The sequence below is a fragment of the Lissotriton helveticus genome, chromosome 5_1, assembly GCF_964261635.1.
Source record: "Lissotriton helveticus chromosome 5_1, aLisHel1.1, whole genome shotgun sequence".
Taxonomy (NCBI): domain Eukaryota; kingdom Metazoa; phylum Chordata; class Amphibia; order Caudata; family Salamandridae; genus Lissotriton; species Lissotriton helveticus.
Window position 1 is genome coordinate 1822764441 of NC_136065.1, and position 12130 is coordinate 1822776570.

General features: G+C 45.8%; 1 protein-coding gene across 6 annotated transcripts in view; it reads left to right on the top strand.

Annotated features, from left to right (window-relative positions):
- UBTF (upstream binding transcription factor) overlaps positions 1-12130 on the top strand; it is a 163773-nt gene that overhangs the window by 33807 nt on the left and 117836 nt on the right. For 4 of the 6 annotated variants that reach the window (XM_078645187.1, XM_078645189.1, XM_078645191.1 and 1 more), the window contains exons 4-10: positions 578-661; positions 1398-1553; positions 5246-5310; positions 5501-5621; positions 6322-6432; positions 7661-7794; positions 7990-8131. In XM_078645187.1, the coding sequence (XP_078501313.1) occupies positions 578-661; positions 1398-1553; positions 5246-5310; positions 5501-5621; positions 6322-6432; positions 7661-7794; positions 7990-8131 (813 nt within the window). The remainder of the gene's footprint in view (positions 1-577; positions 662-1397; positions 1554-5245; positions 5311-5500; positions 5622-6321; positions 6433-7660; positions 7795-7989; positions 8132-12130) is intronic. The other 2 variants (XM_078645192.1, XM_078645193.1) reach the window with 1 other exon arrangement.

A 12130-nucleotide genomic window follows, 5' to 3' on the forward strand; every position in this document is an offset into this window, starting at 1 on the left:
TTTTTTAGATACTGAGAGGGAAAATAGACACTTCGTGGACAGAGTGGTGGAGATTAGATATGTAGATTTGTCTTTTGTGCCACCCACCCAGATTTGGTAGCGACTGTAAGTTATTTCGTACTTGAAAGATTTTTGTGTGTTGCATTCAGGACTAGGAGATGCGTTTGTGTGTTTCTTATATATAGGAAGCTAAGAGCTATATTTAAGTCTGCATGGCATGTATAGTAGTCAGAGGCTGTATGCACTGTTGTGTCGTACTGTAGAGAAGACACATTTTTATGTGTCTTCAATTGGAGTAAGAAAGAATAGCGTGTTTTTTACTCTTGCCCCTGCGGAAGGCAAAAGTTACATGTGTCTTTCCTTTAAAGGAGCAGGGAGAGGTAGGTGTGTCTTCGTGTTACATTAGAAACGAGCATAGGTTTCATTTTTTTAGGTATTTCTGCGGAGGGTAGAAGATGTATTTGCCTTTGTTGTAGTTAGTTGAAGCAATAGTTATTAATATCTGTTATATTTAGAGCAGGGTATTTTCTGTTTTTGTGTTGCAGATATGTATATTTATATATCTTGTTTTCCCCAGGTGAGAAAGTTCCGAACACTCACAGAACTCATCCTGGATGCACAGGAGCACGTGAAAAATCCTTACAAGGGTAAAAAGCTAAAGGTGGGTTTTGCTTCTAGGCAAGGAACTCCTAGTAACACTCATTCTCTGGGAACTTAGCTTACGAGATTTTAGTGCAGTGGTCACCCTTGCCTTTTAAGCCCCATATTCCTGATTATGGCGACTGAGAAAGTAATAGGATCATCACGGTGCTCCTTCTCTGCCGTCAATACCTGGTAAGCTTGTCAGACTCCTGTGGCATTGATGTCCTAGCATCACTGCCCGGGAAGCTCTTGAGACTGTCAGGGTAATTCTTAACCTGACGTAATTGCCAGGAGAACTTGTATGGTCATCATGGCACCCTTGACCTGCTCCTAGTGCTTGGGGAGCTGCTAGGGTTGTCAGGGTGCTGACAGTTGGACATTAGAGGAGTTCAGAAAGCCTATGGTACTCATCACCCGATCTAGTATTCCGTGATCTCATAGTGTTGTCATTGCTTTCACTTCCTGTCATCATGGCCAGGGAACTCCTAGGAATACCATAGCACTGCTTCCTTGGCATCAGTGCTCGATATATGTCTTGGCTATTATTGCACTATTTGAGTGGCACTGATGTCCAAGATGTTAAAAGCATCATCAAGAGATGCATGCCGTTGCATTGGTAGCATGGTCAAGGACGATGCTTTGGGTGGAGGGAGGGGGCGTAAAGGGTTAACAAGTAAGGAGGGTTTTATAAACCTTCTTCATTGCTTGCATTTGATCTGGAGAGGGAAATGAAGCCTTCTTGTCTTGTTGTCCAGAAACACCCAGAGTTCCCGAAAAAGCCGCTGACCCCGTATTTCCGCTTCTTCATGGAGAAGCGAGCGAAGTATGCCAAGTTGCACCCCGAGATGAGCAACCTGGACCTGACCAAGATTCTGTCTAAAAAGTACAAGGAGCTCACTGAGAAAAAGAAGGTGAGACGTCTCAACTGTTTGAGAGCCCAATACTGGATCTGTGTAAATCTCAATAACAATTGAAATCCTTGAAAGGTCAATGGAGACTTCCATTGTTCCAAGGGAAATGCAGTGGGTGTGATTCTATTGAGGTTCAGGCAGGACATGGGAGAGGAACACACTCTACTGGGAAAAGAAAGGGATACAGTAGCTTTGGCAGGCATTTATAGAGAGAAAGAGTGGGGCTTGGATGAAAGCACATAGAGATAAATAATGCAACATAAGAGGATGAAGGGAGATAGGCGAAGAGAGTGCAAGATTGGAAGAGACAAACAGATGAACATGTATGGGGTTATAAAGGGGTAGGGAGTGGGAGTGAAAATACTTAGTGGGCCAAAGAGGAATGTAATAATGTGTTAAAAAGAAAACATGCAGGCATGAGGGAAAGACCTGTCTGTGGAAGTTGGGGGGCATGTGAGAAAATAAATAAGAAGGTAATAGAAAGAGTGCCAGTCATCACTATAGAAAGTGGGAGAACAAGCAGGTTAAAGAATGACAGAAAGGAGACATGCTGGTCCTTAAGGTCTCCGGTTCTGAAAAGGATTATGTCCCTTTGATCAAAGAAGTCCATATGTTTCCTTTGTAATGAAAGCATAGAGCCTATACCACCGGCTCAGAGGGTCATACTGTGCGTCTTACTGGTCCCAAATAGTTCCAGAGCACATCCTGCACCTTGGGCCACCTCTAAGGAGAGAAATTCAGTTGAGCGACCTTTCATATGTTGGGGCATTCCATTCAAGGGCACTTTCCATGCTCCATAGACCTTCAAGTAAACGTGCTACTAATTGAAAAGAGCTCAAGCCAGACAGATTTAAAGTCCAGTCATTCCTTCCTCCAGCAGAAACCTGCTTTTAATTTGATGTCAGCGCAAGCCCTGACATGCACAAGTCCAAGCATAATCTTCAAAATAGATAAGGGCAAGGCTTCTTTGGCATGAGGTTAACAGTGGTGATTACCTCAGTTTGATGACGAAACACTATTTTTTTCGTATTACCATAGTAAGAAATGTCAATTTTGACAAAAACGTTTTCTCTGTGGGGAAAAATATAGCAGATCTGGGTTCAAAGCCCAGTACACGTATATACAAAAAGTCTCAGAATTCCTAAACTGATGGGAAAGGTGCGAATCTAACTATCAAGAACACAAAAAAACGAGGTGGAGGAATAGGACACAAAAAAAAGCATCACAGTAATCTGTATTCTATGTATACTATGGGGATATTTTTTTTGTTCTGGAAAAAGAACGGATAGCTAGGAAAAAGAAGACAGCCACAAAATAAGAGACACATGATAAAAATATAAGTGAACAAAAAATGGGGGAAAGAAAAAGTGGTAGGCTTGTAGGGATTAGAACAAAAAGCAGGATCACAGGGTTGGGACCGGGGAAGAAATAGTAGAAGTTATTAGTGTAATAGAAAAAAAATAGTGAGGGCCTAACCCCCTATCCACTGAAAGAAGAGAAAAAAGCAGATGGATGTGGGGGGTAAATAAAAGAAAACACACGCAGGGGGAGGGGTAGAGTGTTGTGCCCTAAATTGGGATTGAAAGCACAGTTTGGCTAACCATCAGAGATTTCACACATAACTAAGTGGAGCAGCAAGTTAAAAGAAAGGGGCACAGGGTCCATAATGGGATGGGTCGTAGATACAGGATTTTGTGTTGATGGAGGCACCAATGGCGTACGTTGAGAAAGGGCTGGTTTAAGGCCTTAAGATGTTCGACGAGTTAAAGGACTATAGACCCTGGGCAAGTCAAGGAGAGGGAAGCAAGAGCTAGTGATGCATCCCAAAATGAATATTATTTATAAAGTGCTCAGGTATTCTGTGCCGGCTTCATTGCAGCAAGAAACAGACGAAAACTTATGAGACCAGCTGAATGCATGTTTACAAAGGCAAACAACAGTTTGGTTTAGCAGAAAACAAAAGACTAACTTTTCCAAAGTCAGTGGTTGGGATATTTAAAAGACTGCTCAGCTGCACGTTTTCTACTAACCTACTCTGAATTTGACACAAAACAGGTTTTTGAATTGTAGGAATCGGCAGTAGTATATGGATGTGAATGATATGCAAGTTAGGCACAGTCTTTTAAAGTGCACTCTTTCTTCCACTGCCCGTCTGTGCAGTTCCCCGTGTCCAATGAAATGTTGCATTTTCTAAGGCTACAAACGCTCCTTACAGAAAACTTTTGCAAACACTGCAAGACTTGCTCACACTCCCGATCCAGTCAAATGCCCAAAGACTTGATTTGTTCTCAGTGCAAGCAGCTCCGTCTTGCTAGCATTGAGCTTCAGGAAGTTGTGGCCAGTCAATTGATTCATGGCCACCAAACATTCCCTCAGTTTCGGCACTGACCTCATGATGAGTATCATTCACATAAGACCTGCAACCAAATACAGCGAGGAGCACCACAGCACCTAATAAACCACTGCCGACATCTGATGTCACAGGAAGCATCGCTATGGTCTAACGATAACCCCACAGAAATGACTTGAAGCACTTTAACACCATAGCACTTCCAATTTTCCACAGATTTTGGATCAAGTATGCTGTAGCCCAGTATATCAAACCCAGCATAGAGATCCACCATATCTGCTGCTGAGCCTCCTCCACCATCTAACATATATCTGCTATCATCAAGCAAGATTCAGCTCTGTGTTCTAGGGCAATGACATGCTGCATGGCGTCAAGGGAAGTACACTGCTCAAAGAGATTAGAGAGCTGTTTATCTTGCAGGTTGCCCAGCCCAGGGAGAACATAATAGGTAGTCACATTGCAAAGATCAATGCTGGATTACTTGAGAACACTTGAACGGCTGCTTGTTTTACTACCTAAATAAGCAACCAGGTCTTGGTCACACACTCCCCATTGAAGGACGGAGTCTTTGCATTTGGGCCTTACCTGGGAAGTATCTAGAACTGCAGTGTAATTTTAGGTAAAACTAGTCTTGAGGAACACAATATGGGGAAGAGGAGGCGAAAGCTCAAAAGATTCGAGAGAAACTCTTAATGTTGACCCTTTGTGAATGAATGTTGCTACATTCATGTTCTGTCCCCCCAAAAGTATATTCACAATTTCCCATTGAATCCAAGTTGTTCATATACCTCATCCAGTGTTGTGGGAGAAAAATGCACTTACCTGTAACAATGGTTCTCGAGCATGGGTTTCCTCTCAACCTTCCCTTTCCAAATGAGCGACTATTTTCAGTTTCTGGTTTCAAAAAAGAAAACAAAGTAGCACTCTGCGATTGCTGAGTGATTTTTATTTCAAAAGACCCCACATAAATAGGCGGCTATTGTGTATGTTCCTCTCAGCATTAACAGATGTAAACACTTATACAAAATGTTTACTAAAATACTTTGTTGGCATGGTAGATACTCACATTATGTGAATGGCCGTGTTGGAGTACCTTCTAGAATTGTAGAGCAAGGGAGATACACATTACATGGGGAAGAATAATGGCACAGCAGAGAAGAATACAATAAAAAGCAAGAATGGAAAGGGTGTGGTAGGGGACAAACTAATTGCATTGCAGTGGGTATGTTGAGTGGAGGTTATAAGAATGGCAGAAAGGGGTTGTGGACTGGCCTTCTAAAGGGTAGGGGCTAGATTGTCTGCAAAGTTGATGAATGGCCTGTCTTCTATCTTCCTCACACAGATGAAATATATTCAGGATTTCCAAAGGGAGAAAATGGAGTTTGAGCGAAATTTGGCACGATTCAGGTGAGCAGTGAAATAACTTAACATGAAAGACTTTGTGAGGTGAAGGGTGGGACCTGCATCAGGTTGGCTTACAGTAAAGTCGACAATCCCAGTTTAATTGTTCACATTTGAAGAGGTATATGGGCAGTCTTCTGGCTTTTCTGTGGTTTGATGTTCACCTTTCGTGATCACCTTTTTATCTCTGGTACAGGGAGGAGCACCCTGACCTCATGCAGACTGCCAAAAAATCAGATGCTCCTGAGAAACCAAAAACCCCTCAGCAACTGTGGTACAACCATGAGAGAAAGATCTACCTGAAAGTGCACCCGGATGTAAGTAAACAAGTCTATATCCTTATTCCCTCAGTAGATCGCTGTAATTACTTTTGGCAAGGAGTCTTTGCAAACATAAGCCTATCCCTTCAATCGTTTCCCAGTCATCTAACTCAAGTTTCTGACTATAACTTTGTGTTCACAAAAACTACAAAGTGATCCGAAATTAATATCACTGTTTCGTTTCCATGATCTTTGGAGAAGAAGTAAATGTGTCAACTGCTATTCGAAGAGGACTGAATCTCTTTATTTTGTCTCTTTCTTTCTACATCAACGCAAAATGCTTGTTTTACATTAGAAATCCAGTGGATTAAAAAAACTCTGACGAGGTAGGGTTGATCATTGGTGCAGCATTTATCAGAGATCCTTCACTGCTACATACTCACAGATGATTACTACCACATTGTTAGTGCTCTTTGGGTACATCCTAACCCCACACGTGTTTCTGAAAGCGACAAGTCATTTGTAGGCCACAGTGCGATGTACCCAGATTTTCATATGTTAATTTTCTATCAGCATACGTTTACTTGGATTGGTTTGACCCTGCAGTTTATTTGCATAAATACCCACCTGTTATATAGTTCTTAGTGCTTCAAAAGACTCCAGATTACAGTTGGAATGGTGAAAGAGGCATATAGTGTACCTAAAGCCGTGACTGTCCCATATCTGAACCCTACAAATGATCTACTTGATTTAACAGGCAACAACAAAGGACGTTAAGGACTCCCTTGGGAAGCAGTGGTCGCAGCTCACAGATAAGAAGAGGCTCAAATGGATCCACAAGGCTCTTGAACAGCGGAAGCAGTATGAAGTAAGATGAGCATTTCTCTCTTTGTCCGTCCTTCTTCTCCGTGTGCTTTAGAATACTTTATTTAAAAAATTTCTAAGCTTTTGCTGTGTTGTCAAACTTTATTGAAAGGTTCTATTTGTTTTCTTATATTTTTGACCTTTGCTTACTTTGCTTTTTAAAAGATATCTTCGTTGCACGTTGTGTCTTTAGAATAACGTGTTTAGCATACTCCGCATTCTAGTGTTGGGTTTGGATGTTTGCAAGTTGTTTTTCTTAAAAGAAGTGTTTTGAGTCCCAAGGTATAGTGTGACTCTTCCGCCTGTAGAATGCGCATGGGCATCCATTCCATGTCTTGGATGGGTTAAGAGGGTCCCACGGCCTGCAACAGGAGTAGCCAGACAGGCAGTTAGTAACACAGCAGAGCGCAAGTATTCCCTGTAAAGATAAAAAAAAAACCCTGTGTCATTGGAGAACTATCCATTCCATGTTAGTTTGAGTTTTTTTCTGCCATACGGTTCAGACGTGCTGAGGGTGGGCACTGTTGGTGTTGTGTCTGTAGCACGGTTTATCGTGTGGCCTATTCAATTTACTCCCCACTGCACTTATCATGCTACACTGAGCTTCGGTATTGTCTTTCTACAGTCGCACACAGCCTTTGGCAGCACAGAAGACCGCTGTCAATGTCACAACGTTTTGAAGCAGGCACCTGGTCAACTCCACACACATTTAATAAACAAAATTGTGTGGATATCTCCACCCATCAACAGGCTGTCACTTGTACAGCATTTTGTCGGCTTACATGGGGCTTACAACTAGGCAAACAAACATTGAGTAAGCCAATAGATCTTTCATAGGCAAGACCTATCTGCTTTTCCAATGCTTGTTTTTCTAAACTTGGTTGGAGGGGAATTCCAGGGGGATGAGGGGGCAGGGTGGCTGGGGATAGGTGAGGAATTTTTGCTGTGGATGATCTAATCAACAATTATAACAAAGCTAAAAAGCTAAAGAACGGTGTACAAGTTGTAACCTAATTATAGTAATAAATACCTGGCTGCTAGACCTACCTCCCCTATATGCACAAATAACTTTCCCAACCAGTTCTCACATCCCCAAAGTGCTACCTCTTGCCCAGCTCTGCATGCATGTCACACGTGCTGGAATTGATCTTTGAACAGGAATTAGCACTCCGTGTTTACCCTGCCATATCAGTCTAAGGCTCTTGATCTTTACTTGCTCTTTGGTTTTGCAGGACGTCATGCGGGACTACATGCAAAAGCATCCTGAGCTGAACATCACTGAGGAGGGCATCACTAAATCCACCCTGACCAAGGCTGAGCGACAACTTAAAGACAAGTTTGATGGACGGCCCACCAAGCCGCCACCGTAAGTAAGCCTCCTAAAAATGAAAAGCATCAGCAGGGGTTCAGGGTGGGAAATAAGTGCAGATGGTGGCACTGTACCGTATCTGCTGTTGCTTGCTTCTTGATGTTGCTTCCTTACCTTTGCTTCCTTGTGCTTCTTCTTCCTGGGTTGGTCTGTTTATGGGAATGTTAACCATGTACTGCCCTCGGTTTCCAGGAACAGTTACTCTTTATACTGTGCAGAGCTCATGACTAACATGAAGGACGTGCCCAGCACGGAGCGCATGGTGCTATGCAGCCAGCAGTGGAAGCTACTCTCGCAGAAGGAGAAGGATGCATACCACAAGAAATGCGAGCAGGTAAGGGCTGGCCGGCTGGCTATGGGAGCTAGGGAGCAGGAAGGCTGAAAGCGATCTGACTGTAGTGGATGCTGTGGACCATTAGGGCAGGTGGTCATGAAACCAGCGCATGATGGTGACTGGGAGATGCGGAAGACTGGGCAACAGATGGGTACTGATGAGGCGGAGAACAGAAAAATTGGGCTAGTCAGGGTGTTGGACTTCTAAGAGCCAAGCTAAACGGAAAAGTGATGTGTGGAATGCTTGAAATCATCTCTTCCACTTGTAATTACTTTGGACCTCCTTCCTGTCCATTGTAGTTTTGCTCACTCTGCTTCTAAAGACTGGGACCATTCCTCTGTAAATAAGCCTTGGGGTTTCTCCAACAGGAATAGCCCAGTCTGCAGTGCTGTGCTCCAACAGGAACAGGCCAGGGTGCAGTGCTGTGCTCCATAGGAACAGCCCTGTCTGCAGTGCTATGCTCCAGTAGGAACAGCCCTGTCGGCAGTGCTGTGCTTTAGTAGGCCAGCAACCTCTCAGGATATTTCGGCATCGTTTTTTCAAATTTTGCGGCACAAAAATTGAAATATTGCGGCTTTGTAGTTTTACTTGTAATCACTCCTTTTCAGTCTTAAATCACTGGAAACGGTTTTAGTAGAGTATTCCACTTTCAAATAGGCATATTTAAAGTGTATGAGAGTATTTGGTTGCTATACTAAGTTCCCGAGTCCTGTAATGGCTGGCAGCAACATTTTTCTCATGTTGCTGGCAGCCAATTAGAGAACTTGGAGGACTCTGTGTTCCGCAGGAGCGATTTGACCCAAGGGAAATAAAGATTCCAGGGCCAATCATAACTCTCAACTTTTAAATTGGTGTGCCCATGTTAGTCTAAGACACTCTTGCAAGCCTAAATGCACCCCTGCTGGGTCGTGAAACAAGAACCGAGAGGTGAGTTGGTACCCAACGTTGCTCCCTGCTTCCTGTCTAATCCCACCCCAGAACATGGTGCAGGCACCCCTTCCCTGACCAGTGGCAACAACTGTTCCATTCTCCCGCCACGGACCCTGCTTCCAAGCCTACATTATGGTTTGCTGTAATTCGATTCTCTCCCTGCTCTTCATGCACTGAAAACTGCGCAGTAAACAACAAGTTGCTCACGTGATTATACTGACTGACCCCCCACCTACCTCCACCCCTTCCTCAAGGGCAAAAGTCCTAAAAAAAGTGTGGGGACTAACCAAGTTAGGTAGTTTGCAAGTGACATCATGGAGCGTGCCACCATAGCACATGACGCCACGACATGTGGCATTGCACGTGGGATAACATTAAGTTATCTCTCTGTAAGTGACATCAGATATTAAGATTTCACTCATAGGTTTATCAGGTACATCATGAGTACATTTAAGCGCATTATGAGATTCAACAAATTCGATTTTGCTTTGGCTTGCTCCAGAAAAAGTGGTGTAATCCCAAAGCAAAATCTGGGCCTCAACTAATAACATTTTTTTCCAAAGCCTTACCACAAAGAAATTGGCAACAAGGAATTGTAGCACAGTAGTAAACCTCCTCTGCTTAATTGTTTGCAAAATCTGCTTTTTAAAATATTTTATGGGGTTAAGGCTTCAGCTACAATCAATCAATCAGGAGTTTGTTAAAGCGCGACTACTCACCCGTAAGGGTCTCAAGGCGCTAGTGGGGGGTTAGGGGGGTGCAGGTTCCATTCCATCAAGGAGGGGGTCTGCCGAAGAGCCAGGTTTTGAGGTTTCTTGCGAAGATGGGGAGCGATGTTGTCTGTCTGAGGTGGAGCGGAAGGGCGTTCCATGCTTTGGCCGCGAGGAAGGAGAAGGAGCGGCCTCCCGATCTGGTCTTTCTGGTGCGGGGGACCACAGCGTAGGAAAGCTGGGCTGATCGTAGGGTCCTTTGGGGTGCGTGGAATTTGAGTCGGCTGTTCAGGTATGCTGGTCCGGTGCCGTGGAGGGCCTTGTGAGCATGGGTGAGCATCTTAAAGGTGATTCTCGCCTCGACGGGGAGCCAGTGGAGTGTGCGCAGGTGCTGGGAGATGTGGCAGTGTTTTGGCAGGTTGAGGACCAGTCTTGCGGCGGCGTTCTGGATGTTCTGTAGCTTGCGGATGAGGTTTTTGTTTATTCCGGCGTAGAGTGCGTTGCCGTAGTCGAGTCTGCTGGTGACCAGGGCGTGAGTGACTGTCTTTCGGTGTTCGAGGGGGATCCATTTGAAGGTCTTACGAAGGAGGCGGAGGGTGTGGAAGCAGGAAGATGAGACAGAGTTGATCTGGCGGTCCATTTTGAGCTCGGAGTCCAGGATGATTCCCAGGTTGCGTGCGTGGTCTGTGGGGGTTGGCGGGTTTCCGAGGGCGGTGGGCCACCAGGTGTCACTCCAGGCGTCGGGGTTTGGGCCCATGATGAGTACTTCTGTTTTGTTGGTGTTTAGTTGTAGGCAGCTGTTTTTCATCCATTTGGCGACGGCTTCCATGCCTTCTCGAAAGTTGCGTCTGGCGGTGTTGGGCTCGTTGGATAGGGAGAGGATGAGCTGGGTGTCGTCTGCATATGACACGATGTTGAGTCCGTAGGTTCTGACGATGGGGGCAAGTGGAGCCATGTAGACGTTGAAGAGCGTCGGGCTGAGGGAGGAGCCCTGGGGGACTCCGCAGGTGATAGGTGTGGGGTCCGAGAGGAAAGGGGGGAGTCTGACCCGCTGCGTCCTGCTGGAGAGGAAGGAGCAGATCCAGTCGAGGGCCTTGTCCTGGATTCCTGCATCGTAGAGTCTGCGTATTAGGGTGCGGTGGGAGACTGTGTCGAACGCCGCTGATAGGTCGAGGAGGATGAGGGCTACTGTTTCTCCTTTGTCCAGTAAGGTGCGGATGTCGTCTGTTGCGGCGAGGAAGGCGGTTTCCGTACTGTGGTTTTTTCTGAAGCCGGATTGGGAGGAGTCGAGGATGTTATGTTCTTCAATGAATGTGGCGAGTTGGCTGTTGATGGCTTTCTCGATGACTTTCGCTGGGAACGGGAGCAGGGAGATGGGTCTGTAGTTTTTGAGGTCGGTGGGGTCCGCTGAGGGTTTCTTTAGGAGGGGGTTGACCTCGGCGTGTTTCCAGTCGTCGGGGAATGAGGCGGTCGCCAGGGAGCGGTTGATGGTTTGGCGGAGCATGGGTGCGATGGTGTTGGCGGCTCTGTTGAAGATGTGGTGGGGGCAGGGGTCCGTGGGGGCCCCTGAGTGGATTGACTTCATTGTCTTCAGTGTGTCTTCGGTGGTGAGTGCTGTCCAGTCATCAATCGCTGGTTTCCGGGTGTCGGGGGTGGTTGGTGAGGGTTCAGTGTGTTGGTTGTCTTCGTCGAAGTTGTCGTAGATGCTCTTGATTTTGTGGTGGAAAAAGATGCTGAGTTTGTCGCAGAGGTCTTGTGAGGGAGGGATGTCGGTAGACTCGCTGGTGGGTTGGGCGAACTCCTTGATGATGCTGAAGAGTTCTTGGCTGTTGTGTGCGTGGGTGGAGATTCTGTCTTCAATCGCTTTTTTCCTCGTTTCTCTGATGAGTTGATGGTGGGCTTTGGTGGCGGCTCTGAAGTTGTTGTGGGCTTCTGTGGATTTGGTGTTTCTCCAGGCCTTTTCGAGGCGGCGGCATGTGCGCCTGGACTCTCGAAGTTCGGTGGTAAACCATCTGGCTTTCTTGGCACGGGTATTGTTGTTTTTCTTGAGGGGGGCTATGGTGTTGGTGCTGTCCGAGATCCATCTATGCAGGGTTCGGGCTGCGGTGTTGGGGTCGTCGTTTTCCGCGATGGTTGGGGTGGAGTTGTTGAGTGAGGAGGTGAGCTGGTCATCGGTGATTTTGGTCCAGTTTCTTTGTGGAAGCAGGTGCTGGTGTCTGTGGATGGTGGGTGTTCTGAAGGTGAAGTGGACGCAACGATGGTCGGTCCATGGGAGTTCGGTGGTGTGGCTGAAGGTGATGGAGTTTCCTGTAGTGAAGAGGGGGTCGAGGGTGTGTCCTGCTGAGTGCGTGGGCTCGGT